The sequence below is a fragment of the Plecotus auritus genome, assembly GCF_963455305.1.
Source record: "Plecotus auritus genome assembly, chromosome: 6".
Lineage (NCBI taxonomy): Eukaryota > Metazoa > Chordata > Mammalia > Chiroptera > Vespertilionidae > Plecotus > Plecotus auritus.
This window is the reverse complement of record NC_137773.1, coordinates 104843597-104860793: the sequence shown is the minus strand read 5'-3', so window position 1 is coordinate 104860793 and position 17197 is coordinate 104843597. Positions and strand designations below refer to the sequence as shown.

Sequence of the window (17197 nt, the reverse complement as noted above, 5' to 3'; positions counted from 1 at the left end):
ACATGAGGGAATGTTTATCACTGAGAACCCTGAGAATGTTTATCAGTGTGACCCTACCCACTGGGCCTGCTCACATTATTGATGTTGCACATGTGGGCCAAAGAGAATGGTCTTGGGGATAGTGCAAAGAGTTACATTCATCAGGGCTAGTCAGTCAAATGTGAAAAACTCAAATGCATTTGGAATCATTTGAAACTTTTAAAAAATAATGTAAAAAAATGTTTGTTGGTTTGTTTGCTTGTTTTCCTAGACCATTGACCTGTTGGCTTGCAAATAATATGTATTTGTTTCCTTCCAGGGTCTTTCTTCCCTAACTTCAAGCCCTCTGAAACAGTTTTTAAAATAGCATTTTGGCTCGGATATCTAAACAGCTGCATCAACCCTATTATATACCCATGCTCCAGTCAAGAGTTTAAAAAGGCCTTTCAGAATGTCTTGAAAATCCAGTGTCTCCGCAAAAAGCAGTCTTCCAAACGGGCCCTGGGATACACCCTGCACCCACCCAGCCACGCCTCGGAGGGGCAGCACAAGGACCTGGTGCGCATCCCCGTGAGCTCAGGAGAGACCTTCTATAAGATCTCCAAGACAGATGGGGTCTGTGAATGGAAGTTTTTCTCTTCCCTGCCTCGTGGATCTGCCAAGATTACAGTGTCCAAAGACCAATCAGCCTGCACCACAGCCCGGGTGAGAAGTAAAAGCTTTTTGCAGGTCTGCTGCTGCATGGGGCCCTCGACCCCCAGCCATGGAGAGAACCATCAAATTCCAACCATTAAGATCCACACCATCTCCCTCAGTGAAAACGGGGAGGAAGTCTAGAGGACAGGAAAGGTCAGAAGGAAGGGGGGATAATCTTAGGCATGTTCACTCTTCCTGGATGACAAGACAGAACCCTCCAACCAGGGACCATCTGGGAATGGGTGGGGGAGGAGACCAACTCTTGGGCAGTGGGTAGGGCTCAGGGAGGAGGGAGGCTGTCACACAGTCATCCAGTTCAAAATGAGGATAAACAGCACGTCCTTGAGGCTAATGCTCTCTGGGGCATCCTCTGAGCCCACTCTCCACGTCTGGCCCCTTCATTGAAAAACACCATGGGAAACAGAATTTCATGCACAATCCAAAAGTCTATAAATATAGGATTATGATTTCATCATGAATATTTTCAGCACACACTCTAAGTTTGGAGCTAGTTCTAGATGGAGTGAGGGGATTTTATTTTCAGGCTAAACTTACTGACAGCAGTGTTGGAGATTTACAGGGCAAGGGCTTGGAGAGGAAGAGCCTTAAGATGGTGGATGATACTCATTAATTTTAGAGCAAGTTTTGAACTTCATTTCTGATACATCCAGTGTCTCAGCTTGGGTTAAACCTGACAGTGAGATTTACCTTTTTCGGCGATTTGACCAGCTACTTCTCCTGATTCCCAAGGATGAGGGTGAGGGGCACTCATCTCTGCACTAAAGGAGGCACATCCTTTAGGCTTGGGTCTAGAGTGTGTTGAAAGAACCAGTCAGTGAAAGGATGGTTTTTCCTGTTGGAAGACAGTGGAGATGAGGGTAATTTTTTCAACTTAACTACTGTGGACAAAATTCCATTAAGCAGTTCCTAGATCACGTGGAGGAAATCTTCTCATGTAACATATTTAAAGATCAGAAGGTTGGGGTGGGATGGCTGCTAATTCATGCTAAATTAGAGGCTGCAAAATTACTCTACAGTCTCTTTGACATGGCCTAGAAAGATCTTTCTTGACAAATCACTTACCTTTTTCAGAACTCTATCAGCCACAGGTGATAATATTTTGAAAGGCACATCTTGATTTCCATTTCTTCTCAGCTGCTTCACTATTGCATAATGGATGAGAGCCAAGGTCTCCATGCACCTATAGAATGTTGGAATGAGCCGTATGTCTAAGTATATCCTTCCTGAAATTTGAGTGACACACACTTATCTTGGGAGCATACTGACTAAAAGCCCATCAATAGCAGGAGTTTGCAAAGAGTTTTTGACAGATATCCATTTAGTCTGGTAAAAGATCCAGTATCCCATTCACTTCATCTATTTCCACTTTCTTCAGGCAACATGATATTTTTTTGTTTTTGTCTACCAAATTTTGGTAAACCTTAATAACTCAGTATACCTACTAAATATGAAGATGGTTATATGTAAAAATTAAAATATTTTTCATATTTCACAGTAACAATTTAAAATGAGATTTATGGTTTTGGAATAATTATTGACTAGAATCACTGGTCTAAAACTACTTGTCATTTCAGTGGCCTCTTTCCCCATATTTGGGTAATTCCCTCTAAAAATTTTGAAGTAGAATGTAGCCATTATTTAAACATTCATGGAAAAATAGTAGCTAACATCATCTATTTCTTCTTCCCTTGCAGTAAAATGATAATTTCCTTAAATCCTTCTGAAAGGCTAATACCTGCGCATACTGCCGTGGAGGGAATGTTTGTATGTGGATTGGATTTGGTTGTTGGTTGTGTTTGGACATAGAATATTACCACTTTCTCACCTCTTTCTGGAAAGTGTCTTCTTGCTGACCTGATAGACATTCTGCCTTGTGCTCATAAATTGGATTCTGGCATTAGATGTTGGCTGGATTTTTAGACTCTTCTGGACTTTCTGCATGTCGCATAACAGCTCTACCAGATGTGGGTGTCCTATTATGGATGTAGGCACCAGGGAAGGATGTGAATATGCAAACCTCGCTCCTCTTCTGCCTTAATAGGAAAAATCAGTTTCATTATTGAGAAGAACTTCTTTCAGAATCTGAACTTTAAAAAACACTCTGGCCAGGCTTCCCCTCCAGGAAGAACAGCCCCATGAAAGAATGGTAACAGTTTTTCTTCAGCAAAATATGCCTCCATGTTTGAGATGATCTTTAAACATCATTACAGACAAATCTAAATATTAAATATTAGGAAGTTTAAGATCACCAGAAAGCTAGCATTAATGCCAGTGCTAATCAAAATAAACAACTAGAGAATCTTTCCATCATCAGACAAAAGCCATGACAATTGTGTTCATGCAAAATGATCCATAAATAATTGTCTGCTACACTCTTCTCCAACCCCACTCCCTCCAGGGAGGCAAACTTTAACATTTTTTTCCTTTCCCATAATGTGGTATTATGTATAAACACTCCAATTTTACAATAAATTAATAATGTCACCCAAGACTTAGCCAAAGTGGGATAACAATATCCAAGATATTTTTTATTCACCCACAAAAAAATCTCTGTACCTTTGAGCATGCCAAAAACTATCTAAAATTGTCACAGTTAAACAAATGGTGGTCATATTTATACTTACATGTTTACTGCATCTATTTGGAGTTTGAAGAATTTGCCCAGAGCAACAGGGGTCAGGATGTCTTCTCTAATGTGTTGTGAAAAGCAGTTGCTTTGGAATTGTCTCAGCAGCACAATAAGTCAGCTTGACATAATGGGATAGGCAAAACCCGATTTCTTCTGCATTCAAATCGCATGCATTAAGAGAGACCTTGAATCTCTTTATTCAAAAATGTCCCCAAATGTTTGCAAGGTTTCAGGAAAGCATTTTGTTTGTCACAGTTTTCTTCTTTCGCCTCTGTTGTGTCTCATCCAAGACCGCTCCTGCCTGTAATCACTCAGTGTATGCTAAACTCTCCAAAATATTGAGGCTTGTAATTCTCTCACCATATACTTGAGTTGGTCCATCCATGGTAGACAGTGGTATTTAGGTAAATAAATATTTTCTTAAGGCTTTTTTGTTAAGTGCTACTGCGTGCTAGGCATTACCAGGGCATTTTTGTACCCATTGTCTCTAAACCTCATAGCAATTTCAAAAATATTCACATTTTTTGAGATTAAAACATGATAGTTGAGAGTGATTAAGGACTGGCTCAAAGCCAAGGAGGACCCATGATTCAATCCTGGTTCTCCCTAACACTAAGGTCTGCATGTTGTTATTTTTTCCCCACAGTACCCCTGCCTCATAAATAGTGGGGATAAAAGGCCCCAAGTCAGGACTGGGTATACTAAGGATACTAAACCATACCCAAACTTTTTAAGTTTTGTTCCCTTGGGATTTGCTTGCCAATTAACCTCAGTAAATATGCTGCCAAATACTCATTCCAGCCAAAACCAACAAATAGCAGGTCATAACTGAAAGGGTTTGGCGTCTATAATTCTAACTATCAGACGGCACCACTTTCCTAGGGATCATTGCCTGGAATGTTACTCAGACCTTTCAAGGAGGACAAACTGTATCAAATTGGGAGAAGATGGGCATATAAGAGAATGCAGAAGAGGCTGCTGCATTGGCCTAGAACAGCAAAAACACACGTGTGGGTATGAAATACATTGCATAGGGTACCGCCGTTATTGACTACCAACCACAGTTAATTGGCACACTTTCGGGAAATATATCATTTTTTTAAACTAAATAAACACAAATATGACATCACTTTTATCAACTATATTCCACCTTTTTTTTTTTTTTTTAGTTTGAGAAAGAGAAAAGAAAGTATAGGTATTTCAGCAGGATTACACAGAGCTCAGAGAATGTGTCAAATATGTGAATGTCATATCTGTCACGATGGGGCCATGGTTCAGAATGCTGATCTCCAGGTAGCCAGAGACCTGGGCAATTTTTGAAGATGGAGAATTGGTTGGCAGCTGTGGCTACTTATTAGATGACCTCCCCTTGGTCCTGGGTTTCCTTTCTTAAATGAACATTTTATGTCCTGAGTGTCTCGGCCTCCCTGCTCCTTCATAGTGAGCCATCATGCAGGCCCAGTAGGTTTCATGCTTGTAGCCTGAGAGAACATTTTAAGACCTATTTGCTTGGGAGGGTAATTATTTAGTCTTTAATCACAGCTACTTAATCACAGCTTGACACACATTTTCACTTGCTTCTGGGGCTGGTTCTGCTCAGGTCCTCTTGCCAAAAGAGATGCTGCCTCTGCCTACGTGTTGACTTAATTAGGAAAGAGCTCTCTTATCAGCAAAGGGAGAAGGGAGCGCAAGTGCATGGAAGGTAAACTCTGCAAGCGAAACAGGGTGATGGAATAGAAGGCAGAGGTGGTAACTATGGAGACAACATCAGATGTATGCTCACCTGTTACTCTGATTTCTTTTTACACTACTAGGACTTTTAACCATGAAACCACCTTCACACAGCTTCGGTTAAGCCAGTTGGAACACTGTTGGCAACTGCTCCTTGTCTACAAAGTGTGCTGTGGAGCAGGCAACCGTCTTCAAAAAGCAATGGCAGTAGGCCTCCAAAGTCCCTGCAAGATGACTGTTGTGGGGCTGGGCTGGCAAAAGCAAGTCAGGATTTCAGCAGAGGACACCCAGCCCCTGGCCAGTGCTCCCATCAGCGTTACCTTATTCATGCTCCCAGACCCAAATGTGGGGGCTGAGGATGGACCTTATCTGCCCTGTGCAGGAAAATGCCATCTCTCCTTTGCTCCTGCAACACAGATTACTGAGTGCCCCATCCAAAAGGAAGGTTATGGCATCGGGGAGGGGGCTGTTGAGGAGAAAGAAGACTTACCATGGATATTGCTCAAAGCAGGATGGATGGCTCAGGAATACATTACTGCAAGTGATAAGCAAGGAACTGCCCTAAAGCTATGCATATTCATTTTCTATTTCCTTTTTGCGTAACTGTGAAGTTAGTACATTACTTTCCCTCTGTGCCATAGTCCACATTGCCACCTTATCAGCTGGAAATGATTATTGCTAAACTATGAAAAATTCAGACTTAATTGGATCCAAAAATATCTAAGAGCAAATGTATACTGTATCTGGAGAAAAAAAAATAATAAATAAGCTGACCTATTAAAAAGCCTGAATAATAGTAGGTACATTCAGATGCAATATTAAATAAGTGAAGATAGAGAATCCCAATATCAGTTTAATATTTCCTCCCATTTGTACACTACTTCATACCTTTTATAGTACTTCTGCCTATCTCAACTCATTCCTGAGTATTATTCCATCATATAGATTATCTGCACTTAACATATGAAGGAATGAGGGTAGAGGAGTTGGGAGAGGTTTAAGGATTTCTTTGAACCAAATCCAGCCTCTGACTCTTTTTTCCATGAGCCTTCACTATCTCCAAGGCCCATTGTGTTTCTTGAGACCCTGACTTTCATACTCACTAATTCATCTCTAGGCCACATTTTCAGCTGTTTGTACCTTCTCTCCTGGTATAGCTCAGCAGCTGTGCAGTACAAGATTGTTCTAGGGTCTGAGTGCATATTTGTCTATGCTTCTCTCATTGGCTAAAAGGCAAGCTGATGTAATTCTCCTCTTTCTCCCTAGATAGTCAACAGCAAAGCTAAGGAAATAAGCAAGGCAGGGAGCTCTTGTCTTGCTCAATGGGGTGACACATAAGGTAAAGCCAGAAGTGACTGACACCTTAAATACCTCAGGAAGGCAAAGGTCCCAAAGGGAATTTCAAGGCCTTCCTTTCCCAGGGAGCCCGAGAGTCATCGTATACACCCTGATGATCACTGTCAGCAAACTGCTCACTTCCTCTCCTGCACTAAATGCACTTGGCATGAAAAATACAGAGAGGCACAGACGGTCCCTAGCTAACGAGCTGGGTGTGTTCCAAGCTCATCTATTACAAGTCAAGAAGAATACATTCTTCCAAGAGGCATTGTTAGAAATAGAGGAGAGAGAGAATGTTCACAGATGAACTAAAGAATAAAGATCTATTTAAGGGATACCTGAGGTTGGAATACTTTTTCTGTAAATAGCTAGGCATTTAGGCATTGTGGAGCCATACCATCTCTGTGACACATTCTGCTTTGCTTAATTTCCTTTTTTGGGGTGGGGGGACAATTCTCTAAAAATGTAGAAACCAGTCTTAGTTCACAGGCCTGGGCCAGATTTAATCCATGGACCGTCACTTGCCATTCCTGATCTATACAATTGCTAGCTTACACTTTTATGAATATAATGCTAAGCAGTAGATTTTGGTGTTCAGCAAACATCTTTTTCTTTTAATATGCTATTGATACATCTCCACTTGACTAGCTTAATGTTCCCAACCTGCATGAGTTGTTAGGTATAAAGTGACAAGCTCATAATCAGGGGTGGGATTGGCTCCATATCACCTGTCCACCCAAAAGATACACTTAGTCTATCATTGTGACTTTCTGCATAGGCGACAGGATAAGAGGGAAGCACCCACCACCCCCTCCACTGTTGTATTTTGTAGAACAGCAAGTCAGCAGAATCCCACGGGAGTCCATGGAGATCTCTCAAATCCACCTCGTTGGCAAAATCCCCCAGCACATCCTGGCTGACCCTGAGAGTAGCAATAACCAGTAGGTGCCATTTGACCAGGGCTGATGTGAAGTCCCTCCCAGACTGCTAACCCTGCTGAAGCAATTCCCAGAAGCCTTCAGGCCAAGTATGGCTCCTGGGGAAGGCCTCCTGACCACAGCCCCCTGCACTAGGGCCTTGGAGAGTGTGCCCTGAAGCTCATTACAAAGTGGGGCACAGAAAGAGGTGCTGGGAGAGGGATGGCTTCCCAAAGACAAATAGGTACTAGTTCTAGCAGGTCTCTTCTCCTCGTTTTCCTTCTTTTCCTACTTTTCCTTTTGATTTAAGGCTGAAATTGCTTAACTTGGCTTGAAATGGCATTCCTATGGGATGATGAAGCCATATTTTCCTGAGCTAGTGCTTTGTTGGAGGGACCTGTTACCTGTTCTCTCTCCAGTGCTAATGGACGATGAAGGAGAGGAAGACATTCCAGGTTAGAAACAAGGTGTTCCTTTCCTGGACCTGGGGCAGGGTGTCTGCAGCATTAGGAGATGCGACTCTCCCTTAGGGCTCAGGGTGAGGCCTGGAGTAGTAATGGGTGCAGGACTGACGTGGAAGAACTTGGAAGGATCGAGACCAGTAATAGCACCACTGTCCATGCAGGACACAGAAAGGAAGGTTTGGGCCACCTCAGTGTGGCAGCTTCCCTCCTCTTGACCCCTGTCTGACTTGCTTCTTTCCCTTCTGTCTATCTCCTTTTCTTATCATTTCCTCTCTCCCAATAATTCCAACCTCCACTTCTTGCCAAACTTATAGGCAGTGACTGACATTGGGGAGGGGTGCCCTTACTCCTGTGGGTGCCAGTTCCCGTGGGATAGAGAGTGCCATGCACAACCCTAGGTGATAAGGTGGGATTTCCCTCAGACCCTTCATCCCCTCCCCACAACAGGCATTAGGCCTGATGCTGCAAGCTGGCCCTTTTGCCCCACCCATACCCCTTTCCCTCCCCGACAACCCCAGCCTCCAGGGACCCAGGTAAGGTGAAGGCAGCTCAAGGTCCTTCCCAAGGGCTTTCACCCTCTGCCCACATTGCTGTCTTTCTGCTTTTTACTGTTAGTTCCAAATGAAAGATACAAACACATGAGCAGCCACATATTCGAAAGAGCTGGTAGTCAGGAGTGGTGTCTGGCCCCTCCCCGGAGTGCACCTCTTCTTACCAGTCAACTCTCACTCCCTGGCAACGTACAACCCTCTGACAACTTACCAAGCCCCACAAAGTCACCTTCTCTTTCTCTTCCTCTTCATCCTTCATCTCTTGTCTTTGTGGTTTTTCCCTTTCACTTCCCAGTAGGTCCTTCAAAGCCTGGATCGATCTCATAGAGTCAAGTTGGTTTCGGGTCAGCATTAAGCAGTGCTAACCTGAGTGCACAGAACTCATCTGGGTGAAAGGTTCCTTCTAGCTGGTGCTCCCGCTCTCTGTCTCCAGCCCACCAGCCCACCTGCTCCCAGGACTCATTCACGGACTCCCTCTAGTGTCCCATCATATCCAGGAGCCTTGCTACTCCAAGCAAAGGGTCGTCTCTTCCCACATGTGCTCCTGCTTTTGCTGCCACAGCCCCATGCATTTGGAATCCCTGGAATCAGTGTGCTCAGGCTGTCCTGGCAAAGCACCACAGGTCTCACAGTTCTAGAGGCTGGAAGCCTGAAATTCAGCTGTCAGCAGGTTGCTCCTCCTGAGGCCTCTCTCTTTGGCTTGCAGATGGCTGTCTTCTCCCTGTGTCCTCACATGGCCTTCCCTCTGTGTGTCTGTGTCCTAATCTCCTCTTCTTATAAGGACACCAATCAGATTGGATCACAGCCCATCCTGATGACCTTATTTTAACCTTCATTACCTCTTGAAAGGTCCTATCTCCAAATACAGTCACATTCTGAGGCACGAGGTGTTAGGATAGCAACACATAAAATTTGGGGAGTCACAGTTCAGACCATAACAATTTCCTCCCCACTCTCCTTTTAGCTCATAAAAATTTATCCACAATTCTTTTTCCAGGTCAGATGTTTAAATTCAGTCCTTCCTGAATCCTGTCTCCAAATAGCCACAGCAATGGTCTGTAAAATGCATTTGGCAACAAATGGTGCATTTTACTGTGATCTTTCTGTCGTTTTTAAAAATCTATATTTTTTCTCTTTAAAATGTACTTTATACTGTAGTTACATAGGGTCTATCTTCTCAATTAGATTAAAACTCGGGAGGGCAGAAACAGTCATACTGTTTTGTACGATCATAGCAATCCTCAGCATCTGGGTGGTCATATATGAGGCCCAGGACCCCTTGGAGCAGACAAAAAGAGAGGGGACAAAGAGGGACAAGATCCAAGCACTAGCTACAGGCAGGGGCTGGGAGAGCAGGTCCATGGGACTTGAAAATACCAGGTGACCCACCAGGAAGGCTCAGGTAATAGTTGACAACACTGGGCTTCTTAAAAGTCATAGTGAGATTCTCATCAGGGGTGCAGAGCACAGCAGTGGGGAATCGCATGTTAGTGCCATCTAGAGTCAGTCAGGCATGGGATCCCCCAGGAGACATCTGCACTCAGGAAAACAGAATTCCATCACTGAATGAGACAGACCCTCTACCATGAGAGCAAGGTGAGACAGAGCAAAATAGGATCAGGAACCAATGTCAGAACCCAGGCCTGGGAGATAGATGGGAGGCTGTGATCACCACAAGTCCCCAATCCAGCGATGGGTGAGTTGTCTAGAGTAAGATGGTACATCAGCTTCAGTCCAATCTAGAAATTGAAAGAGGAGAAATCATGTGACAAAGCAGGGCCTACAAAAGTATTAAGTGTGTTGAGGCCAAAGCCATCCAAAAACAGGTTTGAATGAGTGTAGCAATCATTTATTGCTTTATGAAAACACATACACACGCACACACACACAACAAAACTTGCTTTTCTTCCTCATTCTGGTCCCCATTCCTTTTGCTAAACCCAGCCTTATCTTTCATAATGAAAATATTTCAGCTCGGCATCTTGGCTAATTAATGTCTCAAGGGTTGGGAGGCCTTTGTTTGGCCCATTGATCAAACACTGAGCATCGGATTGAATGTTTCTCATCCACAGTGCAGCTCCCACCCAGGCCCTGTGTCATAACAGAGGGATTGTCATCGTAAAGAGCAGGGAAAGAGGGAGCATTGATAGATGGGTAGGTGAGTGAGAAGCTTTAATCAAAAACAAAAATGCCCAAATTTAGTTTGATAAGTAACAAGACTATTAAAAAGTAACCCATAAAGTACTTTAAAGAGCAAAACATAAAGTATGATAAATATTTAAATAACAACTTATTGTTAGCTTTCTACCTACATTTTTAAAGGGGGTAAACATTTATTAGGGAGAAATTGAATTAAAAAATGGGGTCCCATGCTTGCTTTTGTCTCCAGCAGCTCACCAGACTCCCTGCCTCCCTTTTCTGAACATCACACTCAACCCTGACACCTAAACTTCAGCATGTGAGTGCTGACATTCTGCAACAGAAATTTTGTCTCAGCTTTTCAAGCCTGAATCCAAACACATGCTAAATGCATCAGAGGTGGGGGAAGGAAAATGGCTCATTTTTGTCTCTGGGGAATAAAGTCCCCTCAGCCCACTCTCCAGTATTGTCACACCTCTTTCATCCAGTGTGGCAGAGGAGGAAGCAAACATGAGCCAGACAATGCACTGTGACGAGGGATCAAGTTCAAAAAGGGGGAAATGACAGTTTTGGAGCATCTACTATGTGCCAAGCCCTTTGCACATTTTGATAGGGTGAAATGGAAGATTTTACAGTCACATTACAAAGAAAAGATTTGTGCAGGGAACCCATACAGTGATATGAGTGTGAGAAGAAGAAAGACAGTAACACCTGTAGGGAGTTAAGGGGAAAGTTGAGCCTTTGGCATACCTAGTCTTGGAGTTCACCTGTGCTGGTCACCTGGCCTGCTGAACCCTTGGCCTGACCTTAACCAGCTCCACCCAGAGCCGATCAGCAGAAGGGAACTTGAGAGATCTTGTAAGTGGTGCTGAGGCAAGAGAAGTGGCCTAGAAGCCACATGGCCTGGGCCTCATTTCAGCCCCATCTTTGTGCCTAACTAAGTGACCCGGACAAGTCACTTGACCTTTCTTGGCCCCACTTTTCTCGCCTTTGAAATATGGTAGGCCAATGTAATGGAGTTAAACATATGCAATCATAGTAGACTCCAGTCTGCATTATAAGTCAAACATAATTCTAAATCAATTACCTTTAAGGTATCTTAAAGTACTGAAAACTCCACATATAAGAATGACAGAATAAGTCTGTTTCCTTTGTTCATTCTCCTAGTTCAGGTTGATAAATTTCCAAAAGTTGGTCAAGACACAAATGACTTTTTCATTAGAAAGGAAATACTAAATGGATGTTGTGCCATTGCTTGGATGCTATTATTTTTAAATTTAGGGTGCTAGGCACCAAATTTCAATTCTCAGTTATTCCTTCCTTCCCTCCCCCACTATGCTATTTTCTTCGGGTGGGAAATATCTCTGCCTGAACATTTGTTTTAATTTTTAAAAATCATACTCACTGTGATACTTTGAAGCTTTCCACCGAGCTCTCTCTCTCTCAGAGAGCCCAGAACAAGGGTACCCAGTGCTGGTGGTGTTTGTAATCTTTCTTGCCTTGACTACTCACTTGGCATAGGAAGTATTTTGTTATCATGGTTGTCCTATAAAAGACTCTGCATAGAATGCTGTCATAAAGATTTGTGTGTGTCTGTAGGAAGAGAAGTAATTCTGACCATTGGAAAACAAGAGAGCTTCTGAAACAAAGCTTGGGTCTAAAATCATCTCAGGAAGTAGGGCTGAGCTATGCTTGGCCTGGGTAACTGTAGAAGTCAGTGTTTACAAGATAAAACAGCAAATAACTAGTCACGACCCATAGGCAGTTTTAATTTTATCTGGAATTGAAACCCACATCATGAGAGCACCCGCTTTCAGTCTCAGCTCTAGTTTCTAGTGCTGTCGGTGAAAGCCCCAACATTTCGGTGGATCCCTTGAAATGATCTCCAGGACTCTTCTGGGCAGGTGGCTTGACAGGAAAGTCCATTGTGTGAGCTCAGCCCACCAGGACTCAGTCTGCCTTAGGCTGTCAGTCATACTCAAAGGCCTTGTTTGGCAGGGACCTGCCAAATGGTCTCTCGTGACTCAGAATCTCAAGCTTGTTTTAAATGGAGGGGGAAAGTTACTTTCAGGGATGAGGTTCTTGGCCCAACTCTGCTTTGTATAAACACAGCCTATGTCTATTTCAGTCTTCTGGGTTTTGAGAAGCAACTGCTGAGTTGTGGCAAAGGGTGAACTGGTTGGTGTTGACCCAAATTAAAACGAAGAGTTTTCCTTTCTTGCAGCGCTGGAAGAAGGGAGACAGCATCATCGCCTAGGGAACAGAATGTGACTGGCCTGGCAATCAGGGAAATGAGTGTGGGCCTCGATTTACAAAGAACCAGCTCTACCAAAGTCTAAACTTGTAGAAATGGAGACGTTGTGCTTGGAGTAAGGATTTTTACTTTACGGAAGGATAACATTTGGGTCATGTTGATGCATGATGCTGTGTATATGAAAACTATTGATGTGATTCATTACAGGTCATTCTGCCTTGATTTTTAAGGGACAGACAACCATTACATGAAGCCTGGTGTATGCCCAAGGGTGCTGTCCTTACCACCCATCAAGGAGGGTGTCCAGCCCAGCCCCTTTCCTGCTACCCATTATCAGGAGGTTGTATGTCCACGTGGATGTACTTGTTTATCAAGCATTCATCTAAGACACATATCTAACATATTACTATTGTCAACACTGGGACAACAGTGATTAAAGGAGTAACTGTGAACACAAATTTTTTTGAGAGTCAGCTCCCCCCAATTGCATCTTTTGTGTCCCTTAAATTCTAGCATATTCATAGAAGTTAAAAAAAAAATCACGCTGCAAAACAAAATCACCTTCTGCCAAGGGAAGCTGCCATAACACACAGCGGGTCTTTCACTCATTTACCCATCTGTGTTATCAGTAAGGGCTCCTGGCACAGGTCCCGAGAGTGGAGGACAATGGTGGACACATGATCTTCATGACCAAGGCTCCTGTGGTCTGTGGAGAATGCAGGCAAATCAATAATTATAGCAGAGAGTGGTACGTGTTGTCCCATGAGAGTTTGGTGGAAGGCACCCACCAGCCTTGGAGTTAGCCTTCCCAAAAATGGTGACCTCTGAGTTGGATCCCGGAGGACAGAATAGAGTGGGACAGAAGGAGCTGTTCCAATTAAGGAAGGAGTGACCCTCAGGCATGTGCTAGTTTTGCCTCCTCCTCCGTTCTGTAAGGGCATGCGGAAGTCAGTCTTGCTTAACATGATGGCCACTTAGCTTTGCAAACCTCATCCCTCAAGTTCCCTTCAGACCAACAACCTGCTTTCTTCCTCACTCTTTTGGTTTTATTGTTTTTTGTGTTTTTTTCCCAATGAAGAATCAAGGATGAGCCAATAAATATAAGTCCAGGGGTTTTCCTGACAAAGCTCCCATGTTCAGCTTGGCTGAACACAGAAAAGTCTATTTCTTTCTCATAGGCAAAAAAACATTTGCTTCAACAAAAAGTGGCTCACTCATAAGAACAAACAAATGTTTTGGAAGTCTTAATATGCAAATCTTATGTGATACCATTTAACATTTTTAAAAATTGAGAAATTGTTTTTAGCGAGAAAACATTGTGCAGTAAGCTTTAAAACAAACAAATAAATAAATAAATAAAATGAGGGGGGAAAAGTCTTGAGGCCTCTGAAGTCTTGAGACTAAAAGACATGGAATATTTAAAAAATAAGACAAAGGCCATTCCTGAAAAAATAAAGTCAAGAGATCCAGTTTGAAATTAAAAAAAAAAAAAGAAAGAAAGAAAAGAAAAGAAAAGAAAAGAGAGAGAAAGAGTATTTTCCCTACAAAAAATCTAGAAAGTAATTGGATCATTCCAGTACCCCAAAGGCTGGCTGGCACGTCATCCATCACTGAAGGGTCAGTATCTTTGCTGTCAGGGCACAGTATGAGCGAAGGGTGCCTGGGAGTTTATCACAGCTCCAATGCAGCAGAGGTGGTGGGAGAAACGGAAACAAAAGTGAGGGCCCTTATATTTTCATTATGATACAGCAATCAACTAGCAGTTAGGAAGGATGTGGCTTTCTGGGGCTAATAAAAAAAATTTTGGAGGCTTGTTTTGTCTTTGAAATTAAAACCGTATTTTAATAAATACAGCTGATGCCATTTAAACACGAACCCTGTGACATTGCCTGGCTTACTGCAGCTTTTCTGTTTGTCTCGCCATTAGATGTGTTCAAAATAGGAACGTGGCATTTCCATGTTTGCAGAAAAGCAAATGTGAGCTGACTGGCCAAGTCTAGCTGTTATGGTTTTCCTAGAACCCTTATGATTGTTGTGACAAATAAGATCCTTGTAACATACAATTTCTAACTATACCGTGTTTGTGATCTATGCCCTCCTCCAGGTCTTGGTATTTGGTCAATTGAGTTGATCTTACCCCCGTTCCCTCCATGTTACAGAGTTTAACTATATCATGCTGAGAGTTTGGTATGTGCTCCATGCTGAAAGAAGAATATTCTCCTGAGTCAGATAAATATGTTCATGTGTGAGAATTGCTATACTTGAATTTGCTGCAGCATTTTGTATTGATGCATATATGTGACACCCAGGCTGACTCAATGGCTTCTAAAACATTTAATGTCTCTTAAATGGACTGAAATCCTTGGAATGTGCTGTTTAAATATTTCTGAATTTTCTACATGCCATTTTTACAGGTCCATTTGTTTATGATGTGATGTGGTAAAGAATCAATCACTTTTGTTGTGTGTGTGTCTGAAGAAAATAAATGTATATATTACTAAGAAGAAGAATAAATTATTGAAAAATATACTTGATGGATCATGCAGCCCACTGTTGAAAAAGAATTTATTTCTTTAATAAAATGATTGTTCAAATTATAAGCATTTATATTGTCCTTCTAAATATGGATGCCATAATATTTAAGTGTTGTTCAATCTTGATGTATGTTCAACATTGATGTATGTTCAACATTGATGTATGTTCTCTAATAAAATATTTTAAACCTCTTTCTTTAAACACATATTGCCCAGTTCTTTAATCGCAATCTATTGGTAATATATGTCTGTTGAAAGTGGAGTGGTAGCTAAATGGGGTAGGTTGTACATAAGATATTCAAGTTGGCAGCATTCAGGGTTCAGGTAAGAGCCAAAATACAACTGCATTGTCAGGTTTAGAGTCAAGGAAAGGTGATAATGGAACTCAGGCACACAAAAATGTTGAATGTGTTCAAGGCTGAATGTATTAAGTGACCCAAAACCAAAGCAATAGGTTAGGGGAACTAGTGGCCCGAGAAGGCCATGGGCAACACAGTTCAAGGGGAGTTTTTTCTGTGAAGATTCTGGTCTGATCATGGTCTCAGAGCCTGGAAGCCCTGGCACCACCCCTGTAGCCACATTTCCGCAACGGGACTCCTTGGCAGTGTGGTGTCATCACTGGGGACAAGACTACTGGAGTCAAATTGTCACAGGTCCCAAATTCTCTCAACCATTCACCACCTAGGTGATCTCAACACAGAGATTCCACACTCCTAAAGCTTAGCTCTTTCTTCTAAAAAATAGGGACAATTACTGTACGTCATTGAGAGGGTTGCTGAGATAATAAAATGAAACAATGCATGTAAAGTGTTTAGAAAAGTGCCTGATATCTAGTTAGCACTCAGCAATTACAGGTTGTTCATTTTCTTATTGATCTTGCTGGTTTGGTTGTGGCCATCATTTTAGGTACCCCCAAATATAACCATTACTTTTCTGGTGATGAAGAATCATTATTTTTTACCCAAATTCCTTAGCATCTAAGTCAAGTAATAGCATCACATCTATACTGATGTGGGCTTTGCCAAATGATGTCATGTCCTGTGGGTGCTCAGCTGGTCATAATCCAGGCTCAGTTAGCATGGCTGTAGCCTCACTCCATGGATCCCCACAAAAGTTGGGGAGTGGCAGGCAGATGGAGGGTGGGAGGGAATCCCAAGATACACAGAAGTTTGCAATTGTCCAGCCTTTGTTTTCATGGAGCTTGAAAGTGGTAAACTTAATTTTTAGACTAATATCATTGGTTTATCCGATGAACTCTTGTTTTAACGCATTTTTTGCTTCAGGTTATAGACTCCGGAAAAGAGAGAAAGTGGAGATATTATTAATGTTAACACTCATTGGTTCCTATGAAGGTAGAAAAATTATTTAAAATATGGCCATAATGATGTTAGGACCACATCTCTGCTGTGCATTCTACCGTGACTAATGCTGTGGAAATCCCTGTTTTAACTGGTTCAAATGCATCACCTCATTTAATCTTCACCATCCTATAAGGAAGTTCTAGGAATCAAATTAGGGTGCATTTGGCTGGAAGCAACAGAACACCCATTTAAAAGTGGATCATATAAGACAATTTGTAACACTATCCTATATAATAAAAGGCTAATATGCAAATAGACTGAACAACCGAACAACCAAACTATGATGTGTGCTGACCACCAGGGGGCGTGAGTGGGGGCGCCAGACCAAGGTGAGGCACCGGTCACTGTCATCGGGCAAACCTCTGGTGGTTACTGAAAATTCTTTGCACCGGAGCTGCTGCTTGCACCCACGCCGGTGCCCAGCATCAGTCCTGATCACTGGGCACCATCAGCAGGTGCCAGCGGCAGCTGCTGGCCCTGATTGCACCTGAGGGCTTCTCCACTGCCCCCTGCTCCTGAGGGGCAATAGGGAAAGCAACCATCGCTTGCACCCGCTGATGGCACCGACCCCACTTGCACCCGC

General features: G+C 42.7%; 1 protein-coding gene across 3 annotated transcripts in view; it reads left to right on the top strand.

Moving 5' to 3' along the window:
• Positions 1-15459, top strand: part of ADRA1A (adrenoceptor alpha 1A) — a gene marked incomplete at its 3' end in the record, with an annotated part of 115932 nt that extends 100473 nt beyond the window's left edge. Inside the window, exons 3-4 of one of the 3 annotated variants that reach the window (XM_080671931.1) lie at positions 299-684; positions 12690-15459. In XM_080671931.1, coding sequence (XP_080528057.1) covers positions 299-684; positions 12690-12722 — 419 coding nt within the window. Of the gene's footprint in view, positions 1-298; positions 817-5139; positions 5942-12689 lie in introns of those variants that run through there. The other 2 variants (XM_080671932.1, XM_080671930.1) reach the window with 2 other exon arrangements.
• Between the last annotated feature and the right edge of the window lie 1738 nt (positions 15460-17197).